This window comes from Hyperoodon ampullatus (genome assembly GCF_949752795.1).
Source record: "Hyperoodon ampullatus genome assembly, chromosome: 13".
NCBI classification, from domain to species: Eukaryota; Metazoa; Chordata; class Mammalia; order Artiodactyla; family Ziphiidae; genus Hyperoodon; species Hyperoodon ampullatus.
Window position 1 is genome coordinate 71,055,511 of NC_136926.1, and position 20,473 is coordinate 71,075,983.

The window sequence follows — 20,473 nt, forward strand, 5'->3', positions numbered from 1 at the left end:
CTCCTCTTCCATTTCTTGAGTAACAGATCAGCACTCTTCCGTCCCATATATGACATGAAAAGACCCGTGGATTTCCCCTCGGACGAGGTGGTGTCTTACCTTGCATGAAGAAGGAGCTAGGGAAAGTGCTGGCTGCTGGTTTCGAGGAAGGGTAGCCTGGCGAGTCCCTATTGTAGTCGGCAGTGCTGGCTGACGGAGCATAAACCTGGGGAACGAGAGCCCATTTAGTTTTGCTTGCTGCCTGGACCAAAGCATCTCAAGGTCCATGACTTTACAAGAAGCAGGCACAAAAGGCAAAATTTCTACCACGTCCATCCTAGATCTGACCAAACACTGCCCCTTTCCGAATACAGAAAATCAAAAAAAGGCCAAGTAGGTTTGTGTGAATGGAAAACCAGGTGTGATATTTTCCAGTTACAGGCAAGAATATTGAGAATTATGTCTGGTTGTAAATAAATTATATAATACCCATAGGGTTGTCCTGGGAGCCTAAGCATTCTTCTTTTGTTTTTTTAACACAAATGGCCCATGAGCATGTAAAAGGTAAAAAGAGAAACACCTGCCTCAAGCTTCTCCTGTTTTGTCTACCTTTCAATTAAAATTGAAAGAGAGACAGAGAGACAAAAAAGACAGATAAAATGAATGTGCTCTCCAGGTCTCAGAAAGTGACAAACAGATCTTGGAATATTAAATTCCCATAGTGTTAGCTTTTTGTAGAGATGCATGAAAAGGGCCATTAAAAGCCCAGATCTACACAGACCCCCGACAATCAGTGTGTACACAGGAAGGGGGAGGAAAACCCTCATTTATAGTTCTTTTTATCTTTGGATGTTCAATAAACTTAAAAACTGCCAGAATCCTAACTTACTTACATTCGTTTACTAATACTCAGGAGACTTGGGGAACCAGTGCTTTATAAAAATAGCTTGTGTATTTTCTTGTTTATGTTTGCTTTAAAGAAGACAGCACAGTAGAAAAGCATACATTCATAAGGTATAGTTTAACTTTCACTGGGTTTCCCCCTTGCCTTTTCTGCTAAATATAATTTTTTTTTAATCCCCGTTTCCTTTTGCTCCAAAAGTTCCTCTCTCCAGATGGTCGGAGAGACTGAAACGCTGTCATCCTCTTGATGAAAATGGATACCTTCCTGCCTCCAATTTGAAGCGGGCGGCTCACAAAACTGGCAGTGAACCTCTGGTGATATTCACAGGTCACAGGAAAAGAAAAAAGAAATCCACCAATAAAAAGGCAACTGCAGGGTTACCAAAAAATAACTCCCCCTTTTTTTTTCACAGCGCACATGGAATAAACACCCAGAGAAAAATTATATAATTGTTCTCAGAACACCAAGAATCACGAACTAAGCGCTAATACAAGGTCTAGGATTTCACAAAGGATAGGGCCACAAAGACAGATGCGGGAAAATATGCATACACATGCATACATCAAATAAATGCTACATATGCCCCACAGTGCCCTTGAAATTGGGAGGTCCTGGAGACTGAACAAAACAAAAATAAACCAGAAAAACCCTTGCACACTTTAAAAAACAAGGATTCTTCCTAAATCATGAAAGAATCTAAGCCCTATATTTTTCCTGGGCTAGATTTCATTTGATTTTTAAATTTTAGTCATATTTAAAATGTGTAAACAGCTACTTGCTTCTATTTCTACAGGGCTTACGATAAGGGGAAAACTTTTTCAAGTATCTTTTAGGGATAAAGAATAAAACATAAGCCAAGAATCCCAAAGCAAATCAATACTCTAAGTTTATCAAGCAAAACCCAGTATTTCCTTGAGAATTATAAAACTGACCAACAGTTTGGAAAATACTACTAAATGTATTAGAGGTCTTGAGATTAGGCTAAAAGATGAAAAAAATATTACCTTCTAGGGAAAGGGGAAATTGAAAATTAGATCATCTCATTCTAATGACAGATGAGCACAAACAACTATAATATACCTACAGACTATTAGTCTGACAGGTTCCCGGTCAATCAGTATTAATACAAGCTAAGTATACTATGTATTACTCCCAAATTTCAGAAATCAATATATTCACTATAAAACTGAAAATAAACTCTCCCATATTATTAAATCACCTTCTATTTTAAAACAATAAAAATAAATTCTTTTAGGATCATATATAATTTTAATTACATATTCTACTACATTACCCTTAAACATGTAGTATAATTATTATATAAGTATATCAAATACATACCATTTGATGGCACCTAACAAGATTCATCTTTTTCCCAGATTTGGGTAGAATTATTTGATATCTCTTTTGGGAGGTAAAGACAAATCTTTGGTAATTTTGCTCGTATAAGGAGGCTACTTGGACTGTAAGTTATGATCAAGCACAAAGATCTGAGAATAAGCACACTTATCCCAAATTCAGAAATACTGCCTGCATGAAAAAGAGTATCTATGGGGTTAAAAAAGTTTTTAGGCTATATCATACCACACAATTTCTATTTTTCTGGTGTAGCCAAATTAAGATTCTTTAGATAATGTGAAAGCCTTTGTTAACAAGAAATCGAACACTGTTTATAGCTTCTTAAAAAAGGCAATTTCTGTATATTTTATAAATTTGCTTCATATTATAACTGATCAGGTACAATGTTATTCCCTCTTAATTCATCTTTCTCATTCGGAAGTTATTTTTAAGGTAAGTGCTCTATATAGTTGTCTATATAAATAAATATCACATAGAACTATTATATTTTTTAAAGTAGAAGGAATCAAAGATTTAGCTCAAACCTGTCCCCCACATTTTAGTTATAAGAAAATTCAATAATGGAATGGTCAAAGCAACTGCTCAAGATAGGCAACTATCAATTACTCTTTATTTTCTACTACTTAATGGTTACTTTCTTTAAAAATCTTGGTGGAAGTATAAGATGATATTTGTGAAAACAGAGTGATCACTTCAGTTTATCCTTAATGCTTTAATTTTTAGTAGTGTGGATGACCAGTAAGCTGCCTCATTATTTTATTTCAGTCAACTATTTTCCCAATCTCTTAAACGACTTGAAAGTACGGGTTGCAAGAAGGTATTTAATAGAGATACTAAATTCAATAAGAAAAGCTCACATCCACTTAATTTTAATTATTATACCCTAGGTAAGTAGAAAGATGACTTACACATTTGTTAAAGAAAATAGATTTTTATCTAACAGAACAACAATAAACACCCCAGATATCTTCAAATGACTAACACAAGAAAATCAGTCCAATGGAAAATGAAATACAAATCCCAAACTGCAGCTTGTATTGTAGTGTATTGAAGTGACTCTGTCAAGGAAACATGAGGAAAGACTAAAGGGAAACAAAAATCGACACTTAGTTTTCTTCTGATAAGGTATCTGAGATCAAGGTGACCTTTGGCATTCCAGTTCCTGCCACAAGAGTAACTAAAGAAGTGTGAAATTTTTGTTGCAAAATTGGAAATGGGGAAACTTGGCTCAAGCTCAAAGGCTACAGCCCTTTAAGTGAACTATTTGTTTATAAAAGCTTCATGGAAGGGCTTCCCTGGTGGCACAGTGGTTAAGAATCCGCCTGCCAATGCAGGGGACATGGGTTTGATCCCTGGTCCGGGAAGATCCCACATGCCACGGAGCAATGAAGCCCGTGCATCACAACTACTGAGCCTGCGCTCTAGAGCCTGCACACCACAACTACTGAGCCCAGGACTGAAGCTCGCGTGCCTAGAGCTCATGCTCCGCAAGAAGAGAAGCCACCGCGATAAGAAGCCCACGCACCACAACGAAGAGCAGCCCCCGCTCGCTCTGCAACTAGAGAAAACCTGGGTGCAGCAACGAAGACCCAAGGCAGCCAAAAATAAATAATTAATTAATTTTTAAAAAAAAGCTTCATGGAAAACTAATAGCTAGTTAATATTCAGAGTTAGCACCATTATCTTTTCTCCTACAGTCCTGAATTTAAAACAAAATCACAAATACAGAAATTCTGAGCTTAACAAAGCTCTCTAGATAACAGTAAAGCCTGAATAAATAAAAATTCTAAAAGTTCTCATTTTACAGATTTAATTTTTGTTGTAATTTGAGATGTATTACTAGGGCACATTAGCTGTTCCAACCAATGTTCTGATTACCATTTGTGCCATCATCAAAGAAACAATGTGACACATTCTTTGAAATAGAACCTCTGTCTACTAGAAAAGAAGAAAACCAAGCAAACACACAAAGCAACGAACAAAATGAAGGGAGTAGGGCTTCCCTGGTGGCGCAGTGGTTGAGCGTCTGCCTGCCGATGCAGGGGACATGGGTTCGTGCCCCGGTCCGGGAAGATCCCACATGCCACGGAGCGGCTGGGCCCGTGAGCCATGGCCACTGAGCCTGCGCATCTGGAGCCTGTGCTCCGTAACGGGAGAGGCCACAACAGTGAGAAGCCCACATACCGCAAAAAAAAAAAAAAAAAAAAAATGAAGGGAGTAGAATGCATATTCTACCTTTTCCCTTTGAGGTGCTCATTTTTATCTGTCTTGGCATGTCAGTTTCACTTATGGAGATTTTTAAAAATAACAATGATTACCATTTGTTCAGGGCCTCTTGTGGAATAGCTTTTCTGCCAGGAGCTCCATACACATTATTTCTAATCCTCATAAAAATCAAACAAGATGGACATTATTAATAGTATCATTCCTATTTCATACAGCTGAAGGATGGTAGAGAGGTCAGATGGACTGGCCCAGACAGGCCTGGGTCTAAGTGCCAGTTCCATCATTTATGAGCGAGGCAACCTTGGACCTGTTACTTTACCCTCTCTGGTCTTCAGATTCCTGCCTGTAAAGAGGGAATGATAGTGCCTGGTATGCCAAATCCTTGTAAGAATTAAAAGTCATAAAGTGTATAAACACAACTAGAATAATACCTGGCACTTACTAAGCATGTAAAAGAATCAGATAATTGTGTTAATGTTGTGCTGCTATTTTTTTTTTTTTAATATGGACAAATGTGACTCAGGAAAGTTAACCCACTTTTCCATGTTAAAAACTCACCAAGTGGTAAATGAAAGATTCGAACTAGTCATCAAAGTCTATGTTCTTTCCATTAAAAAACAATTTCTTGATCTTAAGAGGCAAAAAAGAAAAGATATTTTAGCTATGAACACAAGGCTGTACTTTGGCCATTGTTTAATAGAAATATTCTTCTGGGGTCTCATAATTACCTTTTAAGAACATAAAGTGTGATAAGGCATGTTGACAGTAAAACCAATATATGTTGGTTACTTTCTTCCCAAAGTGGGAAGCTGAACTCTGGAGCAGATAAAGAGAAGTGGTTATAGCTCATGTATCATGAGGTGTGTAACTGAGTGGGGTTCAGTGATAGCCACTGGGCTGTACAAGTAGACCTTTAACATTCATTAACATTACTACGTCTTTGTGATCTGCAAGTATCCTCTGAATAAATAATTTCCAAAGAGAACCAGTTGAGAATAACTGAAACATTGTAATTGAGACTTTCAGATCCTTAAAGAGAGTTACTGTATGCTCCATAATGAGTAGAAAATAGCAAAGCACAATTATGCCTCAGACGTCCAAGTGCTGGCGAGGCTGACTTAGTAGCTCACACCTTGGGAGATTTCACAAATATTCTAAACTGTGACAGTTAGACACTCAAATGCCAAGAGTTTATGGTGTGCCACTGATGTTCACAAACCTAGGCATATGCATTGATGCCTCCCAGCATCTAATGGGGAAAAGTACTTGTAGGGGGATCAGCTCACTGCTCAGGTGACTAACTGGATTGGACCTCAACTCTTACTGTTTGAAGGACAGGGGTCACAGTAAGAGAAAAGAATGGCTATAGGGCAGTGATGCCTACCCAACGGCCTGGACAGAGCCCAGGGCTCCTGACTTCTCATCCAGTCCTCCTGGCACTCTCCTTCCTAAAGTCCTTTTTAACTTTATAACTTAAATATTCCAATGGGTAGTAAAACGGCATAAAAGGTTAATAAGCAGATACAAGTAACAGAGTTGAATAAGTTGTCATAAGGTTTACAGGCAGTGAATAATGCTCAGGAGTATTAAGAAGAAGGCAATACACAACCCAACAGTGCAAAGAAAAACAAAAACCAACTACAGAAATAAAAATTAATCATCTGATATATTTTCAGTATATATTACCAAGTCAAGGAATATTTACTAATGGAAAAAGATCCTATTTCATTTCCAAATGATGGTTAAAGGCCACTTTGCATTATTATCACATAAACAGGAAATAAGTTTAGAGATAACACAAATGTTGCAGTATATTGACAAATAGATGGATATTTAATTATACATGAAAAAAATTCTGAGGTATAATCTGTTGCAATTGTGAAGATTTTATTCCCATATCAATCACTTGAAGGTTTTATAGGAATTAAATAAATAGTTCTAAGTGCCATAAAGTAACTCCCAATAAGAAGAGTTTTACTCCTCAAACTATTTTTATTAGTAGACTGAAAAAAAATCACAACTATCTAGACATGTATAACATGTACCATTCATGTATATGATATTCATATTTTATTTCTACAAACAGCAATGACCTATCTTCACTCTACCATAGTGCATCACAAAAAGCAAATGAAAAAGAATATGGATATGAACCTCCAAAAGAAATTCCTTGAGTATGTAATATATTTAGAACATAAGTCGTTTTGAGCATATATCCAAACACTCCATGACAAATACTACATATAACTTTTCTACCCTTCCGAATATCAGTTGAGTTTTGATTATCTGTTCGTGAGTATATTAAATCTGAAGCTAAACTCTACAAGTGAATTACAGCCAAGAATTTTATCCTTCTCAGCCATGAAATTTCCTTTTCTATGTTAAGTAGTAAAATTGTAAGAATTTTAATTCCCTTCTTTGCATCTCTATCTATCAAATTGTGTAACTCAAAGAAATTAAAAGACCCAAAAGAAAGCAACAGAAAGGAGAAGCAGAGATCTGAGTGATCTATAATGGACCAGAAGCACATAAGCACGCAGGACGGGCAGACTGTAGCCCATGCACTTTCGACCAGCATGCTCAGCCTGCATCAAGCTCGGCCATGACACAGTAAAAAAGTGAGCTGGACCCATGATTAACCACAAGAGCTACAAAAACACCTGACGTTCTTTATGGCCAGACAGTTCTACCTTGTTCTTTCCTTTCTTCAAATTAAAAGGCAATATGTTTTAAAATATAGCTAGCTGCAGTATATTTTTCAAATCTCTAAATTTCAACCTATTAAAAAAGAGTCTGTGTAGCTTAAAAATTTACAAGGAAGGAAAAAAACTTTGCTTTAATTAAAAATAAAAAACAACTAAGAACCACTAATAATTGTATAGCAATATTACTGTGATTTAGATCTACATAGTGTCCCATGATTTTACAAGTATTTTACAAGTGTTAGTGTGTTATCACTGCAAACATGAGGCAGCAAAACTGTGAAGATAGGTATGATTAGGCTCACGCTGTTATGATATCATAGAGGTATCACACATATGATATTGGGATATATCATAGATATAGAACGTTTGAGATTTTAAGCTGTTTTCACCTATTATCATGCAGCCATCTCAGTGATATATGCAGGGAGTTAACAGTTAAAAACAAAGAAAAGAAACAATTTATTATGGTATTATAACTTAACACCTCCTAGAAATGGAAAGGGATCTGGTCCCAATGCCTGCCAGACCAAGCTCTTGTCACTGTTGGCATGACAAAGTGATGCCAGTGATAAAAAATAGCTAACACTAAATTTACTTAGGGCATGCCAGACACTCTTCCAGCAAAACTGTACATATCCTCATTTTGTCTTGACACCAACCCTATTGTTTTATCATCCCAGTTTTACACAGAAGGAATTTGGAGGCATAGACACATTAAGTAACTTGCTCCAAGTCACATAGCTAGTTAAGTGGAAAAATTGACATTCAAAATCATGTCATCTTGTTTGGGAGTTTTTTTTTCTTTCTTTTTTTTGCGGTATGCGGGCCTCTCACTGTTGCGGCCTCTCCCGTTGCAGAGCACAGGCTCCGGACACGCAGGCTCAGCGGCCATGGCTCACAGGCCCAGCCGCTCCGCAGCATGTGGGGTCTTCCTGGACCAGGGCACAAACCCATGTCCCCTGCATCGGCAGGTGGATTCTCAACCACTGCGCCACCAGGGAAGCCCTTGTTTGGGAGTTTGAGCTTTAACATGATCTCTTGATCGCTAAGGGGCTTCTCTCCAAGGTGGTCACAGATGCCTAGCTAAACCCAGATTTGTAGAATTCTGGATCCCCTTTACATACTCTATGGCCATGTAGCAGACAAGGGGCTGAGAATGCTGTTTGGCCCAAAGAGAAAAACACAAGATGACCTCAGTAAGCAGAGCACAAAGAAAGTTCTTGTGCGCTACTACAAGGAGGACCGTTCATCTGTCTTTCAGACCTGAAGCTGAGCCATGTAGCAGCAGGACCTAATACTCTTGTTTGATGGTACTAAAAACAGAGAGAGGCAAAGAATCTGCTGAGAGTTACACTGGGGTTTAGTGGTGACTAAATACCAATATACTAAACTTTTTTTTTAAATAGAAATCTCTGCCCAACTTTTATTTATTTTTTAAAAAATAAATTTATTTATTTTATTTTATTTATTTTATTTTTGGCTGAGTTGGGTCTTCGTTGCTGCGTGTGGGCTTTTCTCTGGTTGCGGCGAGCAGGGGCTACTCTTCGGTGCAGTGTGTGGGCTTCTCATTGCAGTGGGTTCTCTTGTGGAGCACGGGCTCTAGGCATGTGGGCTTCAGTAGTTGTGGAGCGTGGGTTCAGTAGTTGTGGCCCACGGGCTTAGTTGCTCCCCTGCATGTGGGATCTTCCCGGACCAGGGATCGAACCCGTGTCCCCTGCATTGACAGGTGTATTCTTAACCACTGCGCCACCAGGGAAGCCCAATATACTAAACTGATGAAAAAAACCCCACCACACTATTACTTAAGGCATTCATGTGAAGTGTGACTACAGTCCTGTCTATGTGTACCAGCCTCTGGCTCCGAATACTCCTTTTTATTTTTACACCTGCAGTGCTCTTGCTCTTGGCACTGACGGAGCAGATACTGTATGTTTGCTATTACTTTCATTGTGGTGTATCACGGGAATGCCCACTGCCAGCATTCTGAGCACCTTGGCCCTCCCTGAGAAGGCCTTAAATTGATTAAGTTACACCTGGCTAAAGATCTCTTGGAATACTTTACTTAATTGCATAAAATTTGGTCCAGGTGAAACCTGACTTCTTCCTGGTTTCATTCCTTATGTTACTTATTCACAGGGGAACCGGCTTCCTGACCAGGCTTAGGATCAGCACAGATAAAAGACTGTAGATATTAAGCCCATCACATCTCTTTAATATGTTTTGAACACCTAAGTTGTTTCCAAGCTTTTATTTATTGAATGTTCATTAGAAATTAAAGGTAATGTTAAGAAAAATGTGATTTATTATTTCTAGTTATCTTCAATCATAAACAGATGTAACTAAATTATTTCATGTCTCTATCTCAGCTGTCACATCAAATTCATGACTATCAATTATTTCTAATGGGTCAGCTCCCATCTCAATGCTATTTTTTCCCCTTTCACTACCAACTGTTTGTTCTATTTTTTTTTAGGTGATAACTATGGGGTCGTGAGGAGGTATTGGAACATCAAAATACTGTTGGTTATATCTGCCAATAAAGAACTTTGTGACCTCTGATGACATGGTTTCATCAACTGAATGAGGGCAGCATGTTTTCAGGATGAAAACAAATTATATGATTCCACAATAAAGAGGAAAATTAATTTTAGGTTTATTCCGATGTTGATTATTGTTGTTTCTTCTATACTCTGCTGAAGGCTAAGAAGGCCTGCTGAGGATGGTCCATCACAGAAACAATAAAGTTTAAAAAAGTGTTATGAAAAAATGTGCAGGTGTGATTGTGTGTGTGTGTGTGTGTGTGTGTGGTACCTGGCACAGAATAGGCCCCAGTAGTTACTAAAGGCACACATGAATGAATGAATAAACACATTGCACACAAGATACAAGTCAAACTAAGAATAACATCATAACATAGAGAAAGATAAACATTCATTGGTTCTGCCAAAATAGATTTTAGTACATTTCACTTCTTGATGTGTTTTAGGGCTGAGCTGTCTTTCGAAAGTGGAGGCAATTACCTCTAACGATCCATATTTAAGGGTTCTAAGAGGACCATTTCCCGCCCTTTTCCCTTTGAACCTAAGGTCATAGGTTGATGCCTGAGGACTAGAGCTCACATCCTTCACTGGATGTTAATAGGTGTGATTTTTAAAAAGGGATCTAAGCTCAAATAAGTTTGGTCACTATTGGGGTAAACAAATTAATACCATCGCAGCAGACCTTAGTCAATGTACAATACTACAGGAGGTACAAGTCTACTTCCCTGGAAATAATTCCACGTCACAAACCCACTTTTCAACACAGCTCCAATCATCTCCCATCTTGGGAAATGCTTGTATAGTCTGTTAGCAGTTATTACACTTTGATGTGATAAGGTCTCTAATCTTTTCCCAGGAACTAACTTTTAAGAATGAGAGCGAAGTGAAGAGGGGATGAGGGTACAGAGAGGGCTTTACCAGAAGGGAAAGCAGCACCAGAGAAAAATGCTGATTACTTTATAGTTTGACCTTGTGCAACCCTAAATGTGCCATTCCTATTCCTCCAATCCCAGTGTCTTTAGGGCTGTGTGTGTACAGCACAGACGGCCAAAGGGCCATCATTGGTAAGTACACATTCCTTCCCGGAAGCAAGAGGGACCAGGAAGAAGGTTGTGTCAGACAAAAGCTGAAAGACACTTTCAAAAGCAGAGACCCAAACAAGAAGGGAAAGGTGATGAGAGCAAGATTCTAACAGATATTAGGACAAGGGGAAATTTCAAAAGAAACACAATTCACAAAAGGGTATGTACTTCTCTAGATACACCTTCTTTGACCTTGAACTTAATTGTATAAAAGGAAATTTGGTGAAATTCTATGATTAATCATCATAAAAAGTTGATATTTTCAAAGTATTTTAAATTACAAAGACTTTCTACATCCATTACATTATTTAATAATCACTTTGAGACTGATCGCCTACCCAAGTGGTCAACTATCTCACCCATCTTATACATTAGGAGACAGAAGCTGGGAGAGCACCTTCTCTTCCCAGTAGTCAAATGACTCTAGGACAGCAGGAGAAAGGTGATAACCTAGGTCTTTTTTGTTGCTGTTGTTCATACATTATTGTGTGAAATTAAAAAAAATTTTATTTTACTGAAATATAGTTGATTTACAATGCTGTGTTAATTTCTGCTGTACAGCAAAGTGACTCAGTTATGCATATATATATTCTTTTTCATATTCTTTTCTATTATGGTTTATCACAGGATATTGAATATAGTTCCCTGTGCTATACAGTAGGACCCTGTTGTTTAACCTTGGTCTTTTCACTGCAAATCCCAGATCAGAGTGGTTAGCACTTGATCAGAATATCCTTCCAAATCACCTATGGTCTAAAGAATCTGGAGATCAAGTTTTCATATTAGTAAATGATACCTACTAACGTTGAGTACAGTTAAAGATGAATTCTAGGCTGGTCTTCGAAGCATCAAACTTAACACTGGGTGCTTCAAACAGCTGCCTTCATCTTCTACTTACCAAGAGAATTGTTAAGAATACTGAGTTTCCAATCTGGTAAAGTTTTGAACAGGAATCACTGCCATGGTACACTGTAAAACTATTATCCCATCCTCCCTTTCACAAAGCTGAAAAAAGTACAAATGATCTTTTTTTCTGTCAAAACGTATGGCGCTAAGTACTTTCAACTAAAAACAAAAGCATGAAATAATTACCAAATGTGTAACTCTGTGGCACAGAGTGAAATGAAAAAAAGAGAAGTATGCAAATTGTCAACCTCTCTGTCCAATCAGCCAACTCTCTTTATCCCTTCAGATACCTGCCCCTCCTGCCATACCCAGGGCAAACTTTCAGGTAAAATCAACCAGCAATGTTTCACGGCCTGAACTCACAGCAGAGCTTCTAGATGCTTCGGTACATAAAAATAAATAAATAAATAAATAAAATAGGAGGCCAGAATTTTCATTAGGAGCTAGCTGGGAGATTTCAGACGTATAACAATCAACTAGAAAATGTATGAAAGTGAGTATAGTTTGTACTAAATGTTTATGCAAAGGAAATGTAAAGGAAATTATTCCATTAGGCTAGGGTTATTAAAAAAAAAACCCCAGACTGGGCAATAGAAGACCAAGTGACCAACAATAAATAGGTCATATCTTCAAGCACATTTAAAATATAATTCAGTTGACTTTCTCTAATATTTAAATTCCAGACACTTTTGCATGCGATCTAGTTCTTCTTAATTTTAAAGATATACAGTTTAAAGCTCCGCTACTGGCTATTTCAAGTATTTTTCTGGAATAACAAAGGTATAAGTAAATATAAACAATAGTAATTTCTTTAACAATAAAAATTACAGTAAGAATGCCCCTTTGATTCCTTTCCAAGAGGTGAAACCTTTTATAAATAAATTACTTTGTTCAATCATTTTGAATCTTCAAAACAGAAATATAAAATCCAGATGATTGCTCACTATTAAGATAAGGGAAGCAGTTTAAAATTCTCAATGTTGAAGAACGTAATAAAGTTTCTCTTATAAGAGGAACACAGCAGCTTCACATAATAAAAGGCTTAGAATTGATTAGAATTATCTTTTTTTTTCTTCCTTGATAAATTACTAAATGGTGAGAACTTAAGAGAAATATACAGAAAGGTTAAAAAGAAGCAAGGGATGTTTCCTTTTTTCCTTTTCCTGATGGAGAAACATCCATTAAATATATACTTCTTTGCTTACATAATTAGGACATATTAGATCCTCTGTCAGGAACTTTCCAATCTCTAGGTAGGTAGGTAGATAGACAGACAGACAGACAGATAGATGTATATAGTATGAATGTATGTATATGCAAGTTTGTGTATACGATAAAATTAAAGGTTTATAAAACACAGCCGCAGGTGGATAGGAAGGAACTACTTAATGGGTATGGGGTTTCCTTTAGGGGTGATGAAAATGTTTTGGAAATAGACAGATGCAGGGGTTCCTCAACATTGTGAATATACCAAATACCAATGAATTGCCCATTAAAAATGGTTAATTTTGGGCTTCCCTGGTGGCGCAGTGGTTGAGAGTCTGCCTGCCGATGCAGGGGACACGGGTTCGTGCCCCGGTCTGGGAAGATCCCACGTGCCGTGCAGCGGCTGGGCCCGTGAGCCATGGCTGCTGAGCCTGCGCGTCTGGAGCCTGTGCTCCGCAACAGGAGAGGCCACAGCAGTGAGAGGCCCGCGTTATGTATCCTTCACAAAAAATATTAGTGAGGACCCATCTGCAGGGAGGTGGTATTCTAGGAGAAGAGAGGATCAACGATCGGCCGTACTTCTTAAGCAGTAAGCCTTGTCATCAGAGGCTAGTTGGAAAATGTAGGTAAATAATGCAGCCATTATCAGAACTGCTCTCTCACCAAAGTCACTCATCATCTCTCTGTCACCAAATTCAATCTTCTTCATTCTATCAAGGAAATGAACTTATGATTCTCCCTCATTGCCAAAACAGCTTAAGTGAGCTAACCAGCTGTAGATAATGGTCCCCGATGGAGACCATCTTTCCAGTTTTGATTCTACCACTCATTAACTGACCACGGGTAGGTCATTCAGCCTCTCTCTCAATCTTATAATATTCATTTGGAAAATACAGATCATGACATCTGCTGCTACAAGGAGATGTGGTGCAAATAAAACCAGATCATGCTTTGAGAAAATACCTTAAAAAAATGGACCTCAACGTATCTAATTTGTATAGCATGTTCAGCACCTTAGTGATGCTTAAAATATTTTTTGATGGTGATGAGTCCATTTTCTTTAATGGAAAATTTCTCGATACGTAGACAACCTATTCAACTCTTTCTCTATCAATTACAAATGGGAATGGGAACCAGTGGTGTCATATCGACAGGAGTATAGACCAAAAAACTTCGGGGAAAGAATGATCTCAGTAAGTTTTAATCAAATATATTTCATCTTCTAAACTTTCCCAGCACTTTACTTTTAGAAATTTGTAAATTTTATGAATTATACAGGTCTTCCCTCCCATAAAATACTGTGGGCTCCTTAGGGAAAGAAGGTGTGATACAGAGGACATTCAATGAAATGACTGCCTACAGCAGGTGCCCAATAAGTATTTATTATACGAACAAGGGCAACAGCCAAAGTAAAAGAAGACCAATTCTTTCCTGCACTTACAAAGCTTATACAGCAGATTTTTGGCAATGAAGTGCCTTACAGAAGTGTATTTCAGGTATCTTTGTTGAGAAAAACTGTCCTCTGAATCATGAATGGCTTCTTTAAGGTACTGCACAATGGGGGTGAATCTCTGGCCTCATACCAGGAAGAAGATGTCACATAGAGATTACACAGATGTGAAAGATACTATGCTTCAGTTTCACAGATGTCCAGCACTGAATGTGCAAAATTTCTCAAGGAACCCATCCATGTAGAATTTATGGGAATCTCTGATGTGCTATATTTGTGATATCTGTTCCTTAGTTTCTGTGTCCAGATTTTAAAAATAAAGATTGCATGAAACTAAAACAAACAGAGAGTCAGTCTAAGACTTTAATTTTCCAAAAAAGATTGAGAAACTCAAACAGAAGTCACAGGCAGGTTAGGACCACACATCACCTTTGATGGTATTTTCTAATATCTCCATTCAATGGGAACTCAAAACCAAACCGGACTGGGATAAGGAGGCATAACACAGAGTACAAACCTCAAGCTACACTCATCACTTAAATAACTCTCCCCTTTCATCTGCTATCTTAATTCCTCCTATTCTTTCATGGATCTGTCCAGATCCCTCCTTCATCTGATTGATCTGTAAGGCTCATTTTACCCTTTGCATGTCTTCTAACTTGTGTTGCTGTCTTCTGCTTTATATTTATGGTCTATTTTCCCAAATACACTCCAATCCCGTGGGTTGTAGGTGGCTCATTCTTTCTACCAGTCTCTCTGTCTGGAAGATGATTATTTTCCATTGATGATGGTGATGATGATGATGACAATGATGACGGAAAAAGCATCTTGCCATGGACTTTCCCCATTTCTTTATCTTTTTTTCCATACCCACTCCTCCAATGAAACTGCTCAAAAGCTCCTGGATGCCGCAGCCAAATGTCACTGTCACTCTCAGTAACATCTGACACTGTTGACAATTTTCTCCTGCCAGTCAAATCTGCTTTCCTTGGCTTCTGTGACTGTCTTCCTGTTGTTCCTCCCATCTCTCTGGACTTTTAAATTCAATTACATCTTGGGCATATCCATTTGAAGGGCTCCTCATTACATCATGATAAAATCTGAACTCTTTAATGGGGTGCACAAGGCAACTTATGATCTAGGCGCTGTTTATCTTTTCAGTCCCATCTCTCACTATTATCATTGTGCATCATGAGCTCCAGTCATCCCACACCACCTTTGGATAACAGGATATGCTGTTCTCTCCCTTGATCTGGTTATTACCCTTGCATTTTGCCTGCTGAATTCCCATTCATCGGTGGACCTCACTTCCTCCAGGCCAAATGTGGGATAGGTAGCCTTCTTGTGTGTACCTTCAACAGCCTGTACTCCCCCATCGGTGCATTATCAGACTAAATGTAGCTCAGTTTACTTGTCTATCCCACGTCTGTCTTGTTCAGAGTCATATTTCAGCACTTGACTCAGAGCTAGCATCCAAGCCTGTTACCACCATTTGAGTGAAGGAGTTCGGTAAAGAACATTAAAATGTTTTCTTGGGGCTTCCCTGGTGGCGCAGTGGTTGGGAGTCCGCCTGCCGATGCAGGGGACGCGGGTTCGTGCCCCGGTCTGGGAAGATCCCACATGCCGCGGAGTGGCTGGGCCCGTGAGCCATGGCCGCTGAGCCTATGTGTCCGGAGCCTGTGCTCCGCAATGGGAGAGGCCACAACAGTGAGAGGCCCGCGTACCGCAAAACAAAACAAGCAAACAAACAAACAATGTTTTCTTAAACAACCAAAATAACACTTTCCTAAACAGAAAAGATGAAATCTCCCATCTCTCTCTAATTTCAAACTGATAACCTCAGGTGACAGTGCTGGTCCAAAGAACGGATAGAGGATGCCATCCAAGTGCACGTCAATGACTTACTCTCAGTGGGAGAAGCCTGAAGCTCTGGCTCTTTTTGTTCCCTAAATTCCCACGTGCTCTGCGCCTGTAGTTAAAGCCAGATGCCAAGGAACAACATATCAAGGAAAGAGGATACGGGGGCTCTAAGAACTCTGCAATTGTCCCAGGACTTAGACTCCCTAACGTTATTAGCTATCTTGAGTGCAATGTGGGAAAGAGAAAGCAAACTTCCACTACCTACAAGGCCACAGACCTCAGCAGTGAAAAACATCAGGAGCCGAGGTCACGATCTGTGCTTGGTAGTGTACAGAGGGGTGGGCAGGGCTCCCACCATAATGCCGAAAGAGGTAACTGTTCTTCTTCATGAGGTTTCTACCTGCGGTGGTTTAGCGCTTTGATTTAATAGGCAGCATCAATTTCAGGACCAGTTTCTTAATAATGATGCTTTTCTTCTGTTCCCCTCCAGTCATACCAAAGAGGGCCGTACCAGTATGACTGTTCCTAAGGTGATCTGTGGTATTTTCTAAAATAGTCTGACGTGAACCAACTGGGTCAGAAAATGCTAAGATTTGCATTTCCTTGAAATGTGATGCTATTTTTGAGCTTCTCATTGAAAAAAAAATTTTAACTGCAAGTAATTAAGTGTGGAGGAGCACACCAAAGGTGGCTCGCATTTAGGCACATGGTAAACTGATTTGCCATTGAACTGGGAGGTTAATATTAGGAGTGGGAAAGCCAAGCCATGGTTTGTGTTTGTTCAGTGTCTCATACTATTTTTTCAAATGTCATGGGCTCAGCAAAACCCGAAACACATTTTCTCAGTACTTCTCTCTATTTTTCAACCCATATGTATTCCAAGAGCAGTTTAATTCATATGTTTCTGATTTATTTACATGCAAGTCATCAGAATGTTGTTTTGTACGAACTATTTGATGTCCAGAAAGCCTGTTGAGTCTTGCCTTTGAGGTTTTTTCCTTAGGATCAGGAAGCCATGATTTGCAAATAGAAAAAAAAAAAAAGAAGGAAAGAAAGAAAGAAGAAAGCTCATCAGAACCCCCAATATTTTGAACCTCAAAGGTTCAAAATTTTCTTCAAAAGGTAGATGGCATAAAGTCTGAGTACAATTCTTACAGTCTGCAGACTTTGTATTTTCCAGGTCCTAATTGACATTGCCCTTCTCAATGGTACTAATGCCTTCCTTGTGGACATAAAAGTACATATTTGCAATGTATGAACAAGAACAGATCCTAAAGAGATGCGAGGACCTCTTCAAAGATTAAGTGAATGCCTTCTGGAACATGGTATCTGGGGCAGGGGAGGGGGCTTCAGTATCCAGAGAGAGAGAAACGTTATCACTTTTCCAGGAGAGTCCTGAGAAAATGAGCACCAGTTTTCACCCCACTAGGGATTTCACAAGCATTCTCTTTCCTCAATTTATAAAAGTAACTCTGATTCAGTTGTGATTTGAGAGTTGTTTGCATACATTTAAAAACACCATAACATAACTTTATAAATATTTCTCCCTTTGTAAGTAACTGCAAACTAAAAAAAAAAAAAAAAAAAAAAAAATACTAGTAATTTTTAGGACTTCCATGAAGCAAGTTAATTCAAGGATCCCTATATTCAGACTTTTGAAAATGCAGGGGGTTTTTTCTTAATAAAGATTGATACCATGTAGGAGGGCTTTTATCTTTTAGCATCGTGTCTACATAAATTCAAGCAGTTTAAATGATACTGTAGAAGGTAGTAATAGCTTAGAAGGCTGAATCTGATTTTAATAGTAGTGATTTTTTAAAACAGATTTTTAAAAAAGAAATTGTATATTAAAAAAAGGTTGGGCGGGCTTCCCTGGTGGCGCAGTGGTTGGGAGTCCGCCTGCCGATGCAGGGGACACGGGTTCATGCCCCGGTCCGGGAGGATCCCACGTGCTGCGGAGCGGCTGGGCCCGTGAGCCATGGCTGCTGGGCCTGAGCTTCTGGAGCCTGTGCTCCGCAACGGGAGAGGCCACAGCGGTGAGAGGCCCATGTACCGCAAAAAAAAAAAAAAAAAAAAAAAAAAAAAAAAAAGGTTGGGCTTCCCTGGTGGCCCAGTGGTTAAGAATCTGCCTGCCAATGCAGGGGACACGGGTTCGGGCCCTGGTCCGGGAAGATCCCACATGCCTCAGAGCAACTAACCCCGTGCGCCACAACTACTGAGCCCACGTGCCACAGCTACTGAAGCCCGTGTGCCTAGAGCCTGTGCTCTGCAACGAGAAGCCACTGCAATGAGAAGCCCGTGCACCACAACTAGAGAAAGCCCGCGCGCAGTAATGAAGACCCAACACAGCCAAAAATAAATAAATGAATGAATGAATGAATGAATGTATTTATTTTTAAAAAAAGAGAAAAAGGTTGGCTCCTCTACAAACGTTCCTAAATTTCAGTCCCCAAATCAAATTGATGCTGGGCAAGAAGCATGTACGTGGTCTCTAACACTATCACATGCCTCTGTAGTGTGTCCCTAAAATATAAACCCACATTTCCCATCAGACTCTTTGTCCTCTGTTTGGCGGGATAGATTAGAAATGTTGGTTAGTCTGAGCTGGGACTGAAAGATTTCTACCTATGCCACCTTTCAAATCTGAGCTATCTCTCTTCCCAAAAACTCTTTTCCATTTTCCCATTTTCAAAGCCAGAATGGTGTTAGGGCTGAGAAGATTCAAAAAGTCTTCTCAGATCAAATATCTCTCCAGCACAGCTGCTGTTAAGTGACCCAACATGTTCTAAGACAGGCTCATAGTCCATACACTACATTATTTTTCTATGAGTCCCCAAGTCTACACATTTCAGAAAAGCTATATATATATATATATTTTTTTTTTTAATCACCAAAATGGACTTCTCAATACATCCCTCTTTGAAAGCAGCTAATATAGCATGAGCAGCAAGTAGAAATGTTAAGTCTTAAGCTGTCAAGCTGAATGGTGACTTAAGGTTATACTCTGTGTCCAGTAAATATCAGTCAAATAACTAAATAGCCACTACTAAAATATGTGACTAGAGCAAAAAAATTAATCACTAATTGCTATGAATTCAAACACAGCTCAGGGGACGAAATTTTATTAAATTGTAGGAAGATTACCAAGTAACAAAATATAATCATTATCAAGACTGTAAAAAAAAAAAAAGAGGGCCTCCCTGGTGGCGCAGTGGTTGAGAGTCCGCCTGCCGATGCAGGGGATACGGGTTCGTGCCCCGGTCTGGGAGGATCCCATATGCCGTGGAGCGGCTGGGCCCGTGAGCCATGGCTGCTGAGCCTGCGCATCCGGAGCCTGTGCTCCGCAACGGGAGAGGCCACAACAGTGAGAGGCCCGCGTACCACAAAAAAAAAAAAAAAAAAAAAAAAAAAGAATCATTTAGCAAGCCAATTTGTATACTATATAGAGAAAGCTTGGGCAAAGGAAGACAGAAGCCTTCGGCAAATATCTTTAGACACAGTCAATACCATTGTAAAAATATGGTCAGTTTTCTCAACACAGTCATACAGACATCTCCATACAATTTAAGACAACAACTTAAGTTTTCAGTTTTTACTACCTTTCAATGGAGATCAGCTCTCAGGTAGAAATAAATATAAAGAAGTGTGTCACATACTATAATTAGGTTTCAATAGCTGGCCTTCAGAACTAATAATTTATCTCACATTTTAAGACCTTTTGGGGAGGACGTGTTTTGATTTGATGGTCCTGGTTTGTTGGTTTTCCGTTAAAAAGAAGGAAGACATTAACAGAAACATGCACTTGTGAGCTACCACATTATCTTTTTAAACTATATAAAGTCCTAATTGGGAGTAATATTTCGACATGCAACAGCTGAAGTGAAAAAGTCACAGCCTCATGGACTACCCATCTGCAGAACAGATTACAAGACATGTGAACTTGAGAGCATTACAGAAAAATGTTACTTGGAAAGCAAACATTTTCATGGGTAGCATTAAAAGTGTCTCTAATGTTCTTTTCCCCTCTTTGCCTCTCTGTTCCCCAATACTAGACCTTCCCTTGGCAAACCCACAGATGCAATCCCTGCTGCGCACAATAATGAGGAACCTCTCCCTGGGTACCCCCGACCGTCAGAAATTTAGTAAAATTTAGTCACTGCGTATGGGAGAGATGGGTCTCCAACCTCCCCCTTCTGAAGGGAAATGCTCATCCAGAACCTACACGCCCCAACCTGCTGCTCCACTGTATGGCTTGA

General features: G+C 39.1%; 1 protein-coding gene across 1 annotated transcript in view; it reads right to left on the minus strand.

Annotated features, from left to right (window-relative positions):
- TCF4 (transcription factor 4) overlaps window positions 1-20,473 on the minus strand; it is a 358,643-nt gene that overhangs the window by 54,406 nt on the left and 283,764 nt on the right. The window contains exon 8 of the mRNA XM_079717032.1: window positions 100-205. Within this exon, the coding sequence (XP_079573158.1) occupies window positions 100-205 (106 nt within the window). The remainder of the gene's footprint in view (window positions 1-99; window positions 206-20,473) is intronic.